The sequence below is a fragment of the Pongo abelii genome, chromosome 4 (assembly GCF_028885655.2).
Source record: "Pongo abelii isolate AG06213 chromosome 4, NHGRI_mPonAbe1-v2.0_pri, whole genome shotgun sequence".
NCBI lineage: Eukaryota > Metazoa > Chordata > Mammalia > Primates > Hominidae > Pongo > Pongo abelii.
Genome location: NC_071989.2, coordinates 120,400,081 through 120,420,516, shown reverse-complemented (window position 1 = coordinate 120,420,516; position 20,436 = coordinate 120,400,081). Strand labels below are relative to the sequence as shown.

Below are 20,436 nucleotides of genomic sequence, written 5' to 3'. Positions count from 1 at the left end.
ACTAAAAATACAAAAATTAGCTTGGTGCAGCGGCGCATACCTGTAATCCCAGCTACTCAGGAGGCTGAGGCAGGAGAATCGCTCGAATGTGGGAGTTGGAGGTTGCAGTGAGCCGAGATGGTGCCACTGCACTCCAGCCTGGGTGACAGGGTGAGACTCCATCTCAAAAAAAAAAAATAATAATAATAATGCTCTAAGCTGGGCACGGTGGCATGAGCCTGTAGTCCCAACCAGTTGAGGGGCTTAAGGTGGAAGGATTGCTTGAGGCCAGGAATCAAGGCTGCTGTGAGCTATGGTTGTACCACTGCACTCCAGCCTGGGTGACAGAATGAGATTCTGTCTCTGAAAACTAAATAAAATGAATGCTATGATTGTGTTTTATACTTAAAATGGGATCCTTTGTCTAATGGTAGACTAGCCCTTTGGTTGGTATTGCCAACAAGACCAAGAATTTAAAATAGCTTATATCAATGGCTTGGTTTATCAAGAAGGAAGGAAAAAGGCTAACATAAGACTTTTTAGAATTAGATTCTCTTATTTTCTCTGATAATTACTTTTAATTTTTATTTATTTGAGACAGGGTCTTGCTCTGTTGCCCAGGCTGAAGGCAGTGGCATGATCATGGCTTACTGCAACTTCTGCCTCCCAGGCTCAGTTGATCCTCCTGCCTCAGCCTCCCGAGTAAATGTGACCACAGGTGCACACCACCACACCCAGTCAGTTTATTATTTGTAGAGACAGGGTCTTGCTATGTTGCCCAGGCTGGTCTCAAACTCCTGGACTCAAGTGGTCCTCCTGCCTCGGCCTCCCAAAGTGCTGGGATTACAGGCATGAGCTATGGTGCCTGGCCTGATAATTACTTTTACAAACTGTTGGATTTCTATTGAATCTGTAGCTGGGGTTACAGGCATGAGCCACCATGCTTGGCCTGATAGTTACTTTTACAAATTATTGGATTTCTATTGAATCTGTTAGCCTGGATAAAATATTTTTTTAAATATAAAAACCACATACATGTCAGTAATTATAGAGTTCTGATGAAAATTTTGTTTTGCAACATGTATGTTGAGATGGAAAGTGAAAATGCTGCATCATAATCATTCTGAATAAAGTAATACATAACTTACCTTTAAAATAAACTCATCAAGACTCTTGGCTGGGCCCAGTGGCTCACGCCTGTAATCCCAGCACTTTGGGAGGCCGAGGCGGGCGGATCACGAGGTCAGGAGATCGAGACCATCCTGGCTAACACGGTGAAACCCCGTCTCTACTAAAAATACAAAAAATTAGCTGGGTGTGGTGGCAGACACCTGTAGTCCCAGCTACTTGGGAGGCTGAGGCAGCAGAATGGCGTGAACCCAGGAGGCAGAGCTGGCAGTGAGCTGAGATGGCACCACTGCACTCCAGCCTGGGCGACAGAGCTAGACTCCATCTCAAAAAAAAAAAAAAAAAAAGACTTTCAAGGATATTTCTTCTATGTATCCTTGAATTGGAAGCAGGAAGTGAGTTGTTTCATGTTCTAAACTCAATCAACAGTTGTTATTCCAACCATATTAACCTTAGGGGGAGCATTAGGAAGAAAAAGCTTTTGAAATCAGTTATATATTGGATAATTGGGTGCCTCTGGCTAGGCAGTTTCTCTCAGTTGGAAAGCAAGCACTCAACTGAAAATTTAGTGAATTTCTTATTTGTGTTCTTTACCTTTGTTGGATCACAGACCTATTAGAGAAATCGGGAAAGAAAACACACCCCTGGATTCTCTTCTAAGACATGTGTACATATACATAATATCTTTCAGGAACAATTTTATTGAAGTAGAATATAAAGTATACAAATCTTAAATACATAGCTGAATGAATTTTTACATATAGATATAGTTGTGTAAACACCATCCAGATCAAGAAGTAGGATATTTTCAGTACTCCAGGATGTTCCCTCGGGTCCCTTTTCAAACAGTACCTACCCAGAGGTAAATTGCTATTCTGAATTTTAGCCCTGTAGGGTAATTTTGCCTATTTTGACATTGTATAAAAGGAATAATACAGTAAATATATTTTTGTGTCTGTTTTCTTTCACCTACCATTGCAGTTTGTGATTCTTTTATGTTATTGTCTGTGGCAGAAGTTCTTTTTTTCTTTAACTTTTGTTTGGTAATTCATTTTGTGAATATACTATAATTTATCCATTTTACTGTCAGTGGACAGTATTTAGCTATCACAAATAAAGCAGCCCTGAACATTCTTGTATATATCTTTTGCTGGACATAGACACTCATTTCTTTTGTGTGTATACCTAGAAGTGGAATTGCTATATCATAGGGTAGGTGTGTGTTTAGCTTTAGAAGGTACTGACAGCTATTTTTTAAAGTGGATGTACCAGTTTCTACTACAGCTAACAATCTGTGAGAATTCTAGTTGCTCTGCATCCTTGCCATTACTCAGTATCATCCAGCTGTTAAACTTTTGCTGTCCTGATGGGTGATCCTTTTTCTATGATTGCAAGGGGATTCTAGATTTCCTAATGATCAACCATGGGTACGTATCAGGATCTTAGATTAAGAAATTCTTTTCTGGGTGACAGTTACAGTCTTTGTGAAATTATCTTTTCCAGTTTATCCAGAGTTCTATAGGACTAATCTGTAACATAGAAACTAAATTATAAAGTTAACCACCATAACCAATCCCTGAAAAACATGGAGTAAGAGAGTAAAAAATAAATTCATGTGTATGTGTAATATATGTGTGTAAGTTCACAGCTGGACATATACAGTAAGGACAAATCATTACCTCTCCCTTGATGGAAAGGATCCAATATAATTAATCTGCTGCCGAGTGGCTGTCTGATCTTCCAGGGGAATGTTGCCATCTTGGACTGAGGATTGGCTTCTGCTGTTGGGAGGTTAGGCACCCATTGTTGGCAAAGGCCAGGTCAGCGTTCATGAGGAGAAGTCCTTTGCTGAGTCTGTATGTAGCCTCCACTCTTGCCACCATGGTCACTTGTTCTTGGCCTATTGAGGAAGACCGGTGTGACTGATGAAAAAGCATAACTTCTCCACAGCCTTGTAATTTTGTTCACCTGGTTATTGACAAGCCCATCTGTAGTGGATGCCTTTGGTGTACATTTACAAGGGACAAAAATAATTTTTACACACTGCTCATTCTCAGCGGTCCATCCACATAGCTCTTCCCTAGATGTTCTTGTACCCTCTGTTCCTATACTATTTTCTTCCAAGTCCTTAACCATCCATCCACATTGAATGTTAACCTTTACCCCATGATTCAGTGTAAAGCCGTAATTTTGGCCATTTCTCAGTGTAGGTAAAGAGGACAAGCAAATGTACTAGTTACAGTTCTGTTGGGATGATTTCACATTTCAGGGATGCTCATTATTGGAGATGTCATGCTGTAGAAGTCCACTTTTGCTTGGTGCCAGACATTACACAAACCTTCTCTAAACTGGGTCCAAGTTTCCTTTCCAGGCAGCTGGTCTTAAGGAAATCTTTGTGACGCCATAGGTGTGGCTGTATACTAGGATTAGGTGTTAGAGATACCTGAGACAGCTGCTCTTGCAATTTCTTGTGCCTTGTAGATTTCCTTGAGCCCAATCTCTTTATACCATTGCCTTTTGATAGAATGTTTCTATAAAGGCCCAACCTTATAGCTTGGTGGGTCAGGCAACATTCAGATTATTATGGGCAGCTCAGGTCGCATGTTCATTTGAAATCCTTTAATCAGGCTTTGCCAGAGCCTGGTTGCAAGCTAGGAGCCATTTCTCTAAATGACAATTATTATTTCCAGAAAAGGGGTATGGCTTTTATTTCAGAACCTCAGAGGTTTGTGCTGTGATTCTCTGGATCCTGTTGGATTCAACTGATTGGATCTGCTGCTTCATAAGACCAAGTGGGGTAGTAGTTTGTGCTGCAGTCTATCTTTGTTGCAGAACCATTTCTCACTCTGGGCCCTACTCAGCACCGGCCATCTTATAGGTTACCTAGTCAAGTAGTCAGAGCAGGATATCTTAGACTGGTATATATTGTCTTTAAAATGTAAAGCAGCCTGTGAAATATTGTGTCTATTTTATTTTAGTAGTAAGCAGTTCAAGGTGCAACAACTTATATGTCACTTTGGAGGTGATATTTCAACATGTTCCAGACCACTGCATCCCCAGAAATGTTGAGGTTGCAGCCTTTGATTTTTCTTTTTCACCATCAAACTTGCATGTGTGTTACTGAGATAGCTATCAGATTTGTTACTTCCATTTCATCAGTTGCAGTCAGCACAGTGTGCTCAATGCAATAGACCCACATGAGAGTTCGTAGGATGTTATGATGATCAGGGTCTCTGGAGACTAGATTGTGGCAGAGGGGAGAGTTGTTACAGCTCTGGGCAAGAATGCAAAAGTGTATTTTTGATCTTTTGAAATAAAAGCAGATGTTTTCTTGTGTTTCTTGAATATTATTGAAGCACTTTCTAGCATAGTGTCTTCATATCAGGTGCTAGAGGCTAGATTCGCTCTAGAAAAGGTACTTCATTTGGTAAATCAGCCACATCAGAGTCACTGTCTGAATGGGTTTGTGATAATCCAGTCACTTTCCAATCTGTCTGCTTTCTGCATAGACCAAAGTGATAAGTTAGACAGTGATGTAATAGGAGTTACCACCCTTAAGTATCAAGTTTTTGATGATAGTATTAACCTTTACAGTTCTCCCATGGATGCAGTATTTCTTTTGGTTTTCTGTTGTGGTAGGGAGGGGAAGTTCAGTCTTCCAGTTGGTCATTCCTGTCTGTTGTAATAGCCCATATTCCATCGTCAGGGAGCCATTGTGGGACTTCTACCCACAATGTGGAGTACATTTACTGCCAAGTGGTGTATTCAGTTTTATACAATCCCCACCTTACCCCCCTTCCAAAATTTAACATAAGTTATCAGTCAAGTAATCAGTCAAGTAACATAATCCAGCTACCCAAGTGGAGTGTATTTACTGCAATAATACATTCAAAAACTGCAAAATAACCATAAGATGGGTTCGTGGACTTACTGGATCCATGAGATGCGAGAGGCCAAAGCTTCGTGAATCACTTGACCACGGTAAACTTTACTTTGACTGATAGAGGCATTTTAGATCCCTAGAATCTAGTGAAACTCGACGTTTTTAAAAGTAGAAAAGTAAGGATTCTCTGAGGCAGTAAAAGCAAATAGAATGTGTATTTGTTATGGCTGTTTCCAGCTCTAAGATCTCTCAGTATATCTCTAAGAAGAGCATCCCTGGGGGATCACTGAGGGAGAAGAGGTGAAGGAGTGGAATTCTCCATGGGTGGTGTTCTTTGGCAAAACATAGTTCCTGCAGAGTTTGTGGTTGTATCAGGAGAGGGTTCGGAAGAGTGTTGTTTTACACATTCTTAGTGGTCTCAAACTTCACTTCTAATGAGGAACCAGAAATGAACTCATCATATTGGAAATTGTGTTCCAACTGTGAAACTCAACTTGTGCTGATAGATAAACACATTTAGCACTCCAGAAGCCTGTGAAACCTCATTTTGAAGTGTGAAACATGCTTGTGGAAAGGAGGTTGTAGGTGTTTCTTTTTCTCATGAGAAGGATCTTTAGTCTGTGAAGAAATTCATACTTAATTTAAAAAATTATTTTGGTAAAAATCTGAACATAGTGGATTCATCTGAAACCCTTTATCTGCATGTACTGTATTGCTTAATTTCAACCATTTTAGTTGCATAGAAACTACTTTGAAATAGCTTTCGGTTTCTAGTGGCTTACAAGTTCCAAGTAAGTGAGAATACTTTATCATGCATTTTATTTTGCAAGTTAGTGAAATAGATTATATTTGGTAGTGACAAATGAAATTTGAATATAAATCTGTGTTCATGTCTTTATGTGAAATTTTAGAGAAACAGAACAAAACTGCAACGTAAGGCATTTGTTGGTCAGATTTTCATTCCTCCTACCTTTTTCTGGTCCTATTTCAATTTTTTTCCTCCTTCCTCCTTTTGTTTGTTTTGGCAACTTCAAAAAAATCAAATAAAATACTTCTTTCCAGATTTACACATAAATGTAGCATAGTGTCATTATTAATGATATTAATGCCCTCTGAGACTAATAAAAGATGTAGTTAAAATGCAAATTAAATAGGTTTCCTAGTAGAGTCTTGGCATATGGTTTGCAAAGACTACAACATCAGTTAAGCCAGGTTTGAACTAGATCAATTGTGAATCATAAAGTATATACTGTTAATCTGTGGAGAAATGACTGTTACTGTGGAATCCAGATTCAAAAATACTATTTTCATTCATGAAAAATCTTTTCTGGATGGTTTTTGTAAATGGGGAGCTAGGTGGCATGGGAAAACACAGAAAAACATTACTCGACTGATAACTTATGTTAAATTTTGGAAGCGAGCTAAGGTGGGGATTGTATAAAACTGAAGTAATGATTCCTCCACACCCTTCCTTATCTAACTAAATTTTGACTTTCTCCTTACCACAGAGCTTCCCTCATTTTTCTATGCCTATCTGCAGTGTTGCCAGAGAGTTGAGTCTATATTTTCTTGTCTTATCACTATCTGTTCCAGGTTATTTATTTTCCCTTTATTATTTATTGTATTATTTTACTTTGTCCATACACTCAACTTTGTTAATTTTTGACTTCTAGCTCCCACCTCAACACAGATTCAGGCCTTTGGCAAGTCACACCCATCGTTTTCCCCTGTAGCTGTCATAAGCCTTAGCAACTCTCCAACATCCATTTGGAATAATGATGAGGAATGTATAATGAGTTCTTATGTGCCAGACACTATTATAAAGCACCTTTGTATACACATCAATGCTCAGAATAGCCCCTATGAGGTTAGTACTCTTACTATATTTGTTTTGCAGATGAGGTTATTTGCTCAAAGTCGGACAACTCAAAATCAAGTCTAGGTTTTGAACTCATCTGGTTTCAGAGTCCATGCTCTTTACTACATATATGGTTTTCAAAGTTGCCTGTGTCTGGAAACTTTAAAAATTGCTGATGCGCACAGCCTGCTGCCCTGTACATCACTGGGGGCTCCTGAGAACAGGCCTGCATTACCTGGTGCCACCTCTCCCGGTGCCCAAACACAACTGTGCAGGGGCCTGGGGATTGCCTTGTCCCATCTGTTGTCCCAGGCATGTGTGTGCACCATCAGGATGCCTCACAAAAGATCCAGCCTGTCTGCTGCCAGCACCCAAGTGTGCTGTTTGGGGACCCAAGGATTCCCCACTCCACCCACCACAGCCTATACCCATGCACACTATCAGGGCCTGAAGACAGGCCTGCCCCACCTGAAACCGACCTCTCTGTTGCCTAATTATGCCTCTTGGAAACCTGGGGATAACCCTGCCATGTGTACCACTGCTGCGATTTGTACACACCTCCCAGAGGTCTGAAAATGGGCCCACTGAGCCTACCACCCCCACCCCCACCCGCACCAACGCTACCCACCTACCTTTGCTGCCTGGGGACTGGCCTGCTCAGCTCATCACCACCACCACTAATCTTAGCACATGCTGTCTAGAAGCCAAGTGTTGTTCTACCACCACCGCTTCCATTGTCCATGTCATGCACGCTGCCCAGTGCCCTGAGGGCCTGCTCAGCCTGCTACTGCCGGCACCCAAGCAAGTTGCCTGGAGGCCCAAGAATCAGCTTGCTTGGACCCACTAACACTAGTGCCTGCATATTGCCACCCAGGTGTCCAAAGACAGGCATGCTTGGTTCACTGCTGCCACCACTGAGGCCTGAGGACTGGTCTAGCTGGTGTCCTTGTCCCCAGCAAGGCCTTACCATAGTCTTCACTAATAACAGCCTAAGCCTCTGAGGAATCAGACATTACTGCTGCTGATTACTGCTGAAGTAAACATATGGGCACTACACTGCTGTATGTATCCAGAATCAAAGCCAAAGTATAATACCTCACCTAACCAACACTATGGATACATTTGTAGGAAAAAAGCCTTCCCTATGAAAGCCAATCCAAAGAATTGGAAGAAGAAACTGTTACTGTGGGTGTGCAGATGTCAACATAAGAATACAATTAACATGGAAAAGCAAGGAAACAGGACCCCTCAAAAGGAACACAAGAATTCTCCACAACAGATTCCTATGAAAATCTATGAAATGCTTTAAAGAGTATTCAATGTAGTGATATTGAAGAAGGTTGGTGAGATATAAGATAACACACATCAACAATACAAAGGATTTAGCTACTACAACTACAGCTGCTACCACTACAGAAAACCACCAAACTGTGATAATAAGGAAGAAAGGAATAAAAGATATACAAAATGGAAAACAACAAAACAACAGGAATAAATTCTCACACATTAACAATAACCTTGAATATAAACAGATTGAATACTCCACTTAAGATACAGACTGATTCTTTTGTGGCTTCACATATAGTCTATCCTGAACAAAAGAAGTCTCAACAAATTTTTTAAAAAATGCAATTATATCATATATCTTCTTAGACCACAATGGAATAAAGCCAGAAATCAATAACATGAGGAGCTTTGGAAATGCTACAAATACATGGAAATTGAAGAACATGCTCCTGAGTGACCATTGGGTCAATGGGGAAATTAAGAAGGAAATTAAAAAAGTTCTTCAAACGTGACATACCAAAACCTGTGGGTACAGCAAAAGCAGTGCTAAGAGGGAAGCTTATAGCAATAAACATCTGCATCAAAAAAGTAGAAATATTTTATATAACCTAATGATGTATTTCAAGGAACTAGAAAAGCAAGAACAAACCGAACCCAAAATGAGTCGAAGGAAAGAAAGGTCAGAGCAGAAGTAAATGAAATTGAGACTAGAAAATACAAGGACCAATGAAATGATAAATTGTTTTTTTAAAAAGATAGCTTTCAGCTTTTCCCCATTCAGTATGATGTTAGCTGTGGGTCTGTCATATATGACCTTTATTATGTTGAGGTGTCTTTCTTCTATGCTTAGTTTGTTGAGAGTTTTTATCCTAAAAGAATGTTACATGTTATCAAATACTTTCTCTGTGTCTACCGAGATGATCATATGGTTATTTTCTTTCATTCTGTTCATGGAACGTATCACATTTATTGATTTGCATTTATTGAATCATCCTTGCATGCCTAGGAGAAGTTCCCCCAGTTGATCATGGCATGTTATTTTTTTGATATGTTGCTGGATTTGGATTTTTAGTCTTTTGTTCGAGATTTTCACACCTATGTTCATCAGGGATATAGGCCTATAGTTTTATCTGTCTCTCTCTCTCTCTCTCTCTGTCTCTGTCTGTCTGTCTCTTTTTTTTGCTGGGTCCTTGTCTGGTTTTGGCATCAGGGTAATGCTGGCTTCATAGACCGAGTTAGGAAGAATTCCTTCCTCTTCAGGTTTTTGAAATAGTTTTAGGATTGGTGTTAGTTATTCTTCATAAGCTTATTAGAATTTGGCAGTAAAACCATCCAGGCCTGGGCTTTTCTTTGTTGGAAGATTTTTTATTACTGATCTAATCTCATTACTTGTTATTAGTCTGTTCAAGTTCTTATTTCTTCCTGCCTCAGTCTTGGTGGGTTGTATGTGTCCAGGAATTTATCCAGTTCCTCTAGGTTTTCCAGTTTGTTAGCATATTGTTGTTCATAATAGTCTCTGATGATCTTTGTATTTCTGTGGTATCAGTTGTAATGTCTCCTTTTCTGTTTCTGATTTTATTTGCATATTTTTTCTTGGTTGGCTTAGCTAGCAGTTTATTGATTTTGTTTACCTTTTTAAAAAACCAACTTCTCATTTCATTGCTCCTTATATTTTCTAGTCTCAATTTCATTTATTTCTGCTCTGATCTTTATTATATCTTTCCTTCGACTCATTTTGGGTTTCATTTGTTCTTGTTTTTCTAGTTCCTTGGAGATTTTTCTCTTCCTTGGAGATTTCTCAGGTGACTAAAAATAGAACTACCATATGATCTAGGAGTCCCACTACTGGATATTTATCCTGAAGAAAGGCAGTCAGTATACCAGAAGGATATGTGTATCTCTCTGTTTATTGTAGCGCTGAATTAGTCACAATAGCAAAGATAGAGAATCATCCTAAGTGTCCGCTAATGGATGAATGGATACAGAAAATGTGGTATGTATAAACAATAGAATACTATTCAGCTATAAAAAAGAATGAAATCCTGTCAATTGCAGCATCATGGATGGAGCTGGAGGTCACTCAGTGAAGTAAGTCAGGCACAGAAAGACACCACATATTCTGACTCGTGGGAGCTAAAAAAGTTGATCTCATGAAAGTAGAGAGTAGAATGTTAGACACTGGAGGCCCAGTGTGGTGTATATGGAGCTTGCGGGGAATGAAGAGAGATAGGTTAACGGGTACAAACATACAGTTGGATGGAAGGAGTAACTTCTAATGTTCGATAGCATAGTAGGGTGACTTTAGTTAACAGTTGTGTTGTATATTTCAAAATAGCTAGAAGAGATGAGTTGTAATATTCAGAACAGAAATGATAAATCCTCGAGGTGATGAATATCCTAAATACCTTGACTTGATCATTACACATTTTGGGCATGTTGCAAAATAGCACGTGTCCTCCATACATATGTACAGCTATTGTGTATCAAAAAAAGATGCTTGTGCCTAGGACATGCCCAACTAATTAAAGACAGTATTTCTGGGGAGTGAGACCTTAGCTGTATTTTTTAAGCCTTCTGAGGTAATTCCATTGTGCAGTTAAAGTTGAGAACCATTGTTCTACATCTGTACTATTTATCATGGTAGCTTCTAGCCACATATGCATATTTAAACAAATGAATTAAAATCAAAATATATAAAGATTGAATCCCTCAGTCATACCTGACACTTTTCAAGTACTCTGTAGACATGTGTGGCTAGCGGCTGCTCTATTGGACTGCATATTACAGAATATTTCCATCATGGCAACAGTTCATTTGGGCAATGCTGTTCTGCACCTTGCTGTCTCCCATCCTTCACACTGTCGTTTGCCACTATTTTTTATAGCAGTTCGTTCACATGGCCTAACTTTGGGCCGTGTCATCACTTGAACTTTTTTTGCTTTGCAAGATTTTTTAACTCATCATTCCTCTTTGACCAGAACTTTCTGTCCTGTCCATAAATATCAACCTCTCTGCCTGTTTTCCCACTATCAGCTTCCTCTAGGTTTCATTTATCTTTTCTATTCAATTTTGGACCCCATGTTGTTCTGGACATGTCCTTCAGTGTCTTTCTTTTTCTCTCTTTTCTTACCACACCCGTGGTGGGCGTCTCTTGTGCTGAATGTGAATCCATTTACATTCTCTGCTTCTTTGATCTCATTACTGCTAAAGAAAATCATCTAACAGATGTCAGCATAATTTTTCATTCTCATTCGGAAACTCAAATCTGTGTGGCAGTACTCTCACTCATTCTTAGACAGCTCTCTGTTTGTCCCTATAGCAGCTGTTATAGGCCTTTGAGCTCCCTGGTATCCTGGTCTTCCCACCCCTCCTCGGTCTCAGCAAATGATCTACAGGCAATGCTGCACAAACTCTTTGCACCTCCTTCCCTCCACCTCTATTCTTGCCCTTGTCTCAGTGCAGAGGCCCTGCTCCTTTCCAAGGTTCACTTCTCCAGTTGGTTATCTGAGCCCTGTCTTCCTGTACCAGGGGACTTTCCTCAAGTCTCCTATCCTAAGAAAAAAAAGTATATTTTCTTGACCTCTGCATCCCTGTAAAATGATGTCCTTATTCCCCCTTTTCCCATCTTGACAGACTTCAACATTTTTAAACTGTCTTCAGTCTGGCACTCACACCTGCCAGTCTACTGAAACTGTCACCTCTGTGTCATCACTGACCTTCCAATGCCAGATTTGTCCTCTGCAGTGTCATTTGAAGTTGTGGCTACTCCTGCTTTCCTAGGAGTTCCCTCTCTGTTGGGTCCATGACAGTCTGTGCTCCACATTCTCCTTTTTACTTCCAGTTATTTCCCAGAATTCTCTGTACATTGTCTCCCCAGAGCCCTTGATGATTTGAACCCTGTCTTAGTCATGTCTTCTTCGTTTGAAACTCCTCAGCATCAAGCCTAGTATTTGGTGTGAACATTGTGCATAGTAACAGTATTGAATGGGATGAGGCTCTAGTGAGATTTTGTACAAGGAATAAATAAATAGCTTGTTTGGGAATTCCTTGAAACACAGTTTTGATTTGCACATATGTGGTTCTGAGTGGACAGATGGAATCCCTAATAGATGTTTGGGAGTTTACTGTTGAGGTTCATTTTCTCTCTCCATAAAACACCTGAATACTTCATTAGTGTCTGGTCACATTCCTCACCCTGAAGTGCCTTACTTTGCAGGTTTGCCCTGAGCTCACCCCTCCCCCACCTGCTTCCCTGTGTGAGTTTCCCCTTCCCCTGCAGTGTGATTCAGGGAACTTCCCAGCTGCTTTAGGTTTTGTCTGCAACTAGAAACATTCAGAATTACTGTGTTTTAAAATTGAACTTTCTAACAAAATGGCTTTCCATAAAGTAGGTTTTGGCTATGTTATTATTTATCATATCTGAAAATGATTATTTAGAAATTTGAGGACTGTGTTCTTGGAGATACAAATAAATAAAAAGCCATGTCTTTTGAGGAGTTTCTAGGCTACTAGGAAAAATCATATATACTGCATAACTTTAATACAGGCATGATGTGGTAAATGGACGAAGGTGGAGGTGTTACAGATGGTTTCATGAAGGAGAAGACTTGAGGAGGACTTTGAAAGATGGGTACGGACTTCAACTGGCAGAGACTATAGAGTGAGAATGGGCAATTCAGGTGGAAGGAGTGATATGGAGAAAAGTGTAATAGGTGGGGCGCATGTTGGCTTATCTTGAGCATTTGAGTTTGACTGGAGTGGAGGCGGTTTGGAGATAAACATAGACTGAGGAATTGAGCCACATAGTAGAGAAGCTCAAATGCTAGCCTAAACAGTGCAGATATGGTAAGCAGTAGGGAGCCTTTGAAGGTTTCCCATCAGAGGAAGGATGTGAGGATTGGGTTCTGGGAAGATGGATCTGGCAGTGAGCAGTAGGTTGGGTGTATTGGAGGGGTTGAGACAGGGCCCCTGTGGCTGGGTAGCTGGACCGGAGAGTGGTGATGCTAAAGCTTTGTCTTCAGAGTGCTGGGAGACAAGGGGGCGCCCCTTTACTGTGGCTGCTCAGGTGCTTAGACTTAAACTTTTCTCTAATTTTCTGCTAGTTCACATTCTTTCTCACTGCTGTATTCCACAAATATTCAATTATGTTCTAAATGGAAGCCCAAAGGTCAGACAGTGAAAGGGAGGAAGAAGAGAATTCTGTTACCAGGTGAATAATTAAAAGCTGCATGAACATCTAAAAGCATGTTTTCATACAAACTCCGCAACCGTGTGTTCTTAGGTGGGTCCATGTTGTGGCTCTGAGATGCTTGGAAAGTCATGCCCATAGGATATGGAATTTGGGGGGGAGTGAAAAAAACCTGTAATTAAAATGTGAGCACTAGCCCAAGTTCTGCATTTTAGTGAGTAGATATGAATGATCAACACTGGGGAATTGCCAGAATGTTCCTCAGTTATTTAAAATTCACCCTAATTCTACTGCATTTTCCTTATCTTTTTAACTACCCTTGCTTTCCACCATCAGTGCGAATGTCAACACAGTGGAACAGGCACATAACTTCTTCGTATTATTACAAGCATAGTTTTGACCTCATGGATCCCCTAATGGAGCACATTCTGAAAATGCATGTGTGTGCATGTGTGTGTGCGTGCATCCATCCATTGGTTATTCTAGCCCACTTGTGTGGTTAGCTGATACTGCTTATAGCTTTCAGGTGCTTTGACATTTGCTGTTTCCTCACAGAATTTTGTGTAGATCTTAGCGCACTGAGCACTGTTGTGGCTCAGGACACAGTTGGTTTACTGGCTTTTAGGGTCAGATATACAGCTGGCTATTTGGACTCTAACTGTCAAAATGCCAAATATTGGGCACCTACTCCCAGATCCTTCACCTGGGTGTTCAGAAAGCTGTAACGAGCACTGGGGACTTAAGAACCCATGTAGACATGCAGCACCTCTTTCAAAGCCATGGCCCGAGAAGCTTGAGGGGATTTCTGTGGCTAAAACTTGTATTGACTGCTGAAATAAGGAAATAATGAAATGCAAATTCTGTTTTACTGAAGCCTGGTTTTGGTTATTTTAGGTTATGACTATAGAACAACATTACAAAGGGTTGATAGTCTTGTACATTTCTGCAGTGTGGTCTGTGGTTGCCATGTTTCTGTTTATGAACTACTGGGGCTAACGTTTTTGGTGAGAACCAGAATGATCTATTCTCACAGTTTGACTTCTGTCAGTTTTTTGTAACCTCTAGGCATTTTATTAGTTCTTTCACTTTTGGTTTCTTTTGTTAGGTAAGAGCATACAGGCTGGGCACAGTGGCTCACGCCTGTAATCCCAGAACTTTGGGAGGCTGAGGTGGGTGGATCACAAAGTCAGGAGTTTGAGACCATCCTGACCAACATGGTGAAACCCCGTCTCTACTAAAAATACAAAAATTAGCCAGGTGTGGTGGTGCATGCCTGTAATACCAGCTACTCAGGAGGCTGAGGCAGGAGAATCACTTGAACCCGGAAGGCAGAGGTTGCAGTGAGCCGAGATCACGCCACTGCACTCCAGCCTAGACGATAGAGCGAGACTCCGTCTCAAAAAAAAAAAAAAAAAAAAAAAAAAAAAAAGAATATGCAGTGTACCTAACTTTAAAGAATTTTTTTCTACCAGGTGTGTTTCATGGAATTACAACATACGGTTATATCTTTGTGAATAAATGATGTGGCATCCCAAAACACTGGCAGTCTTGGAAACAGCAAAAATAATTGTGGAGTGTGTGGCTAACAGTCTTGTTCTTAGTCTTTCTAGTAATCTAAGACTATTACATTAATGCATTGATCTGCCTTGTCCTTATCAGTGAAATCAATTAACTATATCCCATTTCAACTCACTATTTTAAAAATTAAAAAATATCAAAACTACCTAAATTATAAAATACATAGGTGTTTATATTGGAAAATTTGGAAAATGCAGTAGTATAACAAGAAAATAAAAATCATCCCAGGTTACTGGGGGTTTATGTGTGTGTATATAAATACATGTATATATGCATGCTGTAGCATTGTGCACATCCTACAACACTGCGTGCGTGTGCACACATACACACACACACACACATGCCCTCCCTGTAAAAGGGCATTAGGTAACATTCTGTGGTGACGGTGAATTGAAACTCACAAAACTGTATTCTTAAGATTTGTACATTTCACTGTATAAATAATATATTGCAATCCAGTAACAAAAAATTATTCTACAATTTCAGTACCCAGGGACAACCATGGTTAACATTTTTGTATATTTCCTTCTAGTCTAATATATCTTTTTTTTTTAAGAGATCTTACTGTGTACAGAATACTGCAGCCTACTTTAAAAAATTAACGTATCTTCAGCATATCTAATTGTCATTAAATATGTGTTCAAACACAGTATGTAACAGCCACTGTATCTCTGTTATCCGTATTTACCACAATTCTATATAGTCAGTTCCTTATTATTTCATATTTAGGTTGAAGACTTACAAATGTAATTGCATAAAACTTTTTTCTCAGTTGTGGATTTTTTGTGTATGTGTCAATTTAATTTGATTCAACTCAGTTTTAATTCAAGAATCTATGCTTGGGGGCCAACTCTGGACATGCTGTGGGCCATTTCAGCCATGCCCCAAAGGGAGCCTGTGGTCAGGCTGGGCCAGATAGGTGAGATTGAAATGAAAAGAGTAATACAAAGTCATTATAATATGTGAGTGCCTTGTGTCTCAGGAATCGTAAATTTTGGCAAAATAAGATTATATTGGTATAAATGAGGAAATAATATAGTTACCATTTATTGAGACTTCTTATGTGGCAGGCACTATGTTAAGATATTTATAATTGTTTGTCACAATGGCTTTGTAAAATAGACATTCTTAAATAAAAGTCAAGCACTACAGTCTATTTCTGTACTGTACAGTCTACTTCTACCAGAGAAAAAGAACCAGTAGGTGCTAGATATTCAGTTTCATTGCAAGTCTTTGGCTTCTGTGATTGTGTGGGCTGGCCAGTGAGTCTGACTTCCACAGGGCAGCACCTCAGGAGGGCAGCCTGGGACTCCTGGACAGGAGCTGAGCTGTGGACACAGGGAGAATTTCTTCTCCCAGAAGCCTCAATTGTGCCCTTCAGGCCTTGTAATGGATTGAATCTGACCCACCCAAATTATCTAGGGTGGGTCATAAACAGCTTATAGACTTCAATCACATCTACATAGTATCTTCACAGAAACACTTAGTGTTTGATTGAATAACCGAGGAGGATAGCCTAACCAAGTTCACTTAAAACTGATATCAGAGTTGGTCAGTGAACCCTCATGTACAACAAACACTATAAACCAGTCTTGCCTCATCCACATCTCCATCTGCTTCTCTCATTCCTATTTTATTTTGAAGCAAATCCTGGTCATTGTATCTTTTTATTAATTAATGTTCTAGTAAGTATGTATCTCTAGCCCAGGGATGTCCTACAGAATTTTCTGTAAGGACAGGAATCGAGCCACATGTAGATGTTGAGTACTTGAAATATGACTAGTGAGACTGTGGACCTAAATTTTTACTCTTGCTTAATTAAAATAAAGTTTATTTTTTTTTGTCAGGTTTGTCAAAGATCAGATACTTGTAGATATGTGGCATTATTTCTGATGGCTCTGTTCTGTTCCATTGATCTATATCTCTGTTTTGGTACCAGTACCATGCTGTTTTGGTTACTGTAGCCTTGTAGTATAGTTTGAAGTCAGGTAGTGTGATGCCTCCAGCTTTGTTCTTTTGGCTTAGGATTGACTTGGCGATGCGGGCTCTTTTTTGGTAAATGGTGCTGGGAAAACTGGCTAGCCATATGTAGAAAGCTGAAACTGGATCCCTTCCTTACACCTTATACAAAAATCAATTCAAGATGGATTAAAGACTTAAATGTTAGACCTAAAACCATAAAAACCCTAGAAGAAAACCTAGGCATTACCATTCAGGACATAGGCATGGGCAAGGACTTCATGTCTAAAACACCAAAAGCAATGGCAACAAAAGCCAAAATTGACAAATGGGATCTAATTAAACTAAAGAGCTTCTGCACAGCAAAAGAAACTACCATCAGAGTGAACAGGCAACCTACAAAATGGGAGAAAATTTTCACAACCTACTCATCTGACAAAGGGCTAATATCCAGAATCTACAATGAACTCCAACAAATTTACAAGAAAAAAACAAACAACCCCATCAAAAAGTGGGCGAAGGACATGAACAGACACTTCTCAAAAGAAGACATTTATGCAGCCAAAAAACACATGAAAAAATGCTCACCGTCACTGGCCATCAGAGAAATGCAAATCAAAACCACAATGAGATACCATCTCACACCAGTTAGAATGGCAATCATTAAAAAGTCAGGAAACAACAGGTGCTGGAGAGGATGTGGAGAAATAGGAACACTTTTACACTGTTGGTGGGACTGTAAACTAGTTCAACCCTTGTGGAAGTCAGTGTGGCGATTCCTCAGGGATCTAGAACTAGAAATTCCATTTGACCCAGCCATCCCATTACTGGGTATATACCCAAAGGACTATAAATCATGCTGCTATAAAGACACATGCACACGTATGTTTATTGCCGCATTATTCACAATAGCAAAGACTTGGAACCAACCCAAATGTCCAACAATGATAGACTGGATTAAGAAAATGTGGCACATATACACCATGGAATACTATGCAGCCATAAAAAATGATGAGTTCACGTCCTTTGTAGGGACATGGATGAAATTGGAAATCATCATTCTCAGTAAACTATCGCAAGAACAAAAAACCAAACACCGCATATTCTCACTCATAGGTGGGAATTGAACAATGAGAACACATGGACACAGGAAGGGGAACATCACACTCTGGGGACTGTTGTGGGGTGGGGGGAGGGGGGAGGGATAGCATTGGGAGATATACCTAATGCTAGATGACGAGTTGGTGGGTGCAGCGCACCAGCATGGCACATGTATACATATGTAACTTACCTGCACATTGCGCACATGTACCATAAAACCTAAAGTATAATAATAATAATAATAATAATAAAAGAAAAAAAAATAAAATAAAATAAAGTTTAGATAGCCACTTGTGGGTAGTGATTATGATATTGGACTTAGATTAGCCTTTTTAAATTTTTTAAAAAAAAAATCCTATTATCTAGTGGAATGTTTAATAATTCCTATAATATTATCAAATATCAAGTCGATTTTTTTAAAGGAGATTGGTTCTCACTATGTTGCTCAGGCTGGAGTACAGTGACTATTCACAGGCACAATCATAGCATACTACAGCCTCGAAATCCTGGGCTCAAGCGATCTTCTTGTTTTGGCCTCCCAAGTATATGGGACTACAGGTGCATTCCACCATACCTGGCTTATCCAGTCAATTTTAACATTCCAAGTTGTTTCATAAGTGCGATAAATGGTTATGTATTTTTAATAGTTTGAATCAGAATATAAATGAGGGCTGTGCATTATAATTGGTTGAGTCTGTTTTCAGAAACAGTGGTTTTCTCTTTCTCTTGCTATTTATTTGTTGAAAAAAATTGGATTTTTATTCTTGCTAGATACTCCTACTCATTTAATAGATTATTTTGTGAAGGTTTGGTTTTGTAAACTGTGTTCAAAGCCAGAACCTAGGCTTTGAACTTAGGCTCCAGAACCTAAGCTCTGTTCTGAAATGATGATGGTCATGGTGCTGGTGGTAATGATGATGGTGAAGACGGTGGTGGTGAACGTGGTCGTGGTGATGGCAACACCAACAATAGCATAGCTAAACTTGAGTACTTGCTGTGTGCTGGGAACTCACTAAGTACTTTACATACATTTTGTCAGTTCTCACAGTGGCTCTGTGATGTAGATGTTGTTAATATTCCCATCTTACAGATGGGACTAATGACTTCCCCAATATAACACAGCTGGTAAGTACCAAAGTCGAAATTCAAACCCAGGCAGTCTGGATCCAGAATCTGAATTCTTAATCACTGTAGTACCTTGTCTCCATACTATATATTTCTTCTTAAACAGAAGGACTGAGAAACTCATTTTTAGCTGCCTCTTAGGAACCTGGATGTGTTTGAAATTATGAACCTAAATTCGACCAAGTGTTTTTCTGAGGCTGTTGGGAGAATGGAATCAATTAATGCTTCAAAGCACTTGAGAACCCTTAATGTAAAAAATTGTTATGGAAAGTGTATACCTCTCTGTAAAGCCAACTGTCTGTTATTCCCAAATTCTTATTTGTGCTTTGTATGCTAGTTGCTTCCAAATGGAATCTATTTCTATAGGCCACATTCTGAATATGACACTTTTCATTTAAAGTCAGTTGTACATTATAGACATCCTCTAAGAAACCTGTTTAGAAACTGTTCTATCCAAAGTACTTTGCATAGTTTCTAGGTTATGAGGGATTTGTTTATGGTGACAAGATTGACTGCTGAAATGTGTGCTTGGGAGTGAATGCTTCAGAAGTGTAGCAATTTACTACAAAACCTGTGTATCTGTGCACGATGGAATTTTCTTACTTTGTATGCCAGTCTGCCAACTGGCAGCATAAAAGTGACCGAGAGTCTCAGTGGTGCTCTTTTATGAAGTCCACCCCTTCGGGTCTGATCTGCTTACTTCCTCAACCCAGGTGGCCATGGAGGCAGTTGCTCCTGCTGCTAGCTGCTGACTGCTGACTGCTGACTGCTGTTGCTCGACAAGGAACAATAGACCCTCAGCTCTAATGCATTTCACATGTATTGGATTAAACTGGTAACTAATGCATCACGTGGGGAAATTGGCCTGGCTGATAAAAGGGCCTGGAAAATGTGCCTGGTCCTTTTGCAACTCTGTAAAATCTGCCACCAGCACACCTACTTGTCAGGACTTCCTGTTACCTCCAGCCCACCACACTGGATTGTGCTGAGCACAATTTCTATGAATAAAGCATTCTATGAATGCTTTAGAAAAGTTATCAGGAAAGGCCAGTGATAAGATAAATTTCATGTTTCTGTAATTCAGTGGGAAAAGGAGCAAAGACAGGACAGGAATGGAAATTGGTGAGCCACTTGGGATAGCATGGAATCACGTCCAGTAATCATGGTTGTCTGATCATACATGTCGTGTATAGTATTTCTCTTCATTACCCAGTATCTTGTCTTTTATAAAAATGGTTATTTGTTAACCTCCTTTTTAAAAAAGTGAAGATTTTAATATTTTTTAGTTTGTGTCTCCCAAGAATATATTTCTCTGACAGAGTTTTACAGTTTCTAGTTGCATAATGTTTC

The 20,436-nt window shown here is 39.6% G+C and overlaps 1 protein-coding gene across 3 annotated transcripts in view; it reads left to right on the top strand.

Moving 5' to 3' along the window:
* The window catches only part of EPB41L4A (erythrocyte membrane protein band 4.1 like 4A), a 263,496-nt gene that overhangs the window by 56,445 nt on the left and 186,615 nt on the right, over window positions 1-20,436 (top strand). Inside the window, exon 1 of one of the 3 annotated variants that reach the window (XM_054555814.2) lies at window positions 18,731-19,921. The exons of the other annotated variants lie outside the window; for them this stretch is intronic. Within the exon in view, the coding sequence (XP_054411789.2) occupies window positions 19,904-19,921 (18 nt within the window). The 5' untranslated portion in view covers window positions 18,731-19,903. Of the gene's footprint in view, window positions 1-18,730; window positions 19,922-20,436 lie in introns of those variants that run through there. 3 annotated transcript variants of the gene reach the window in all.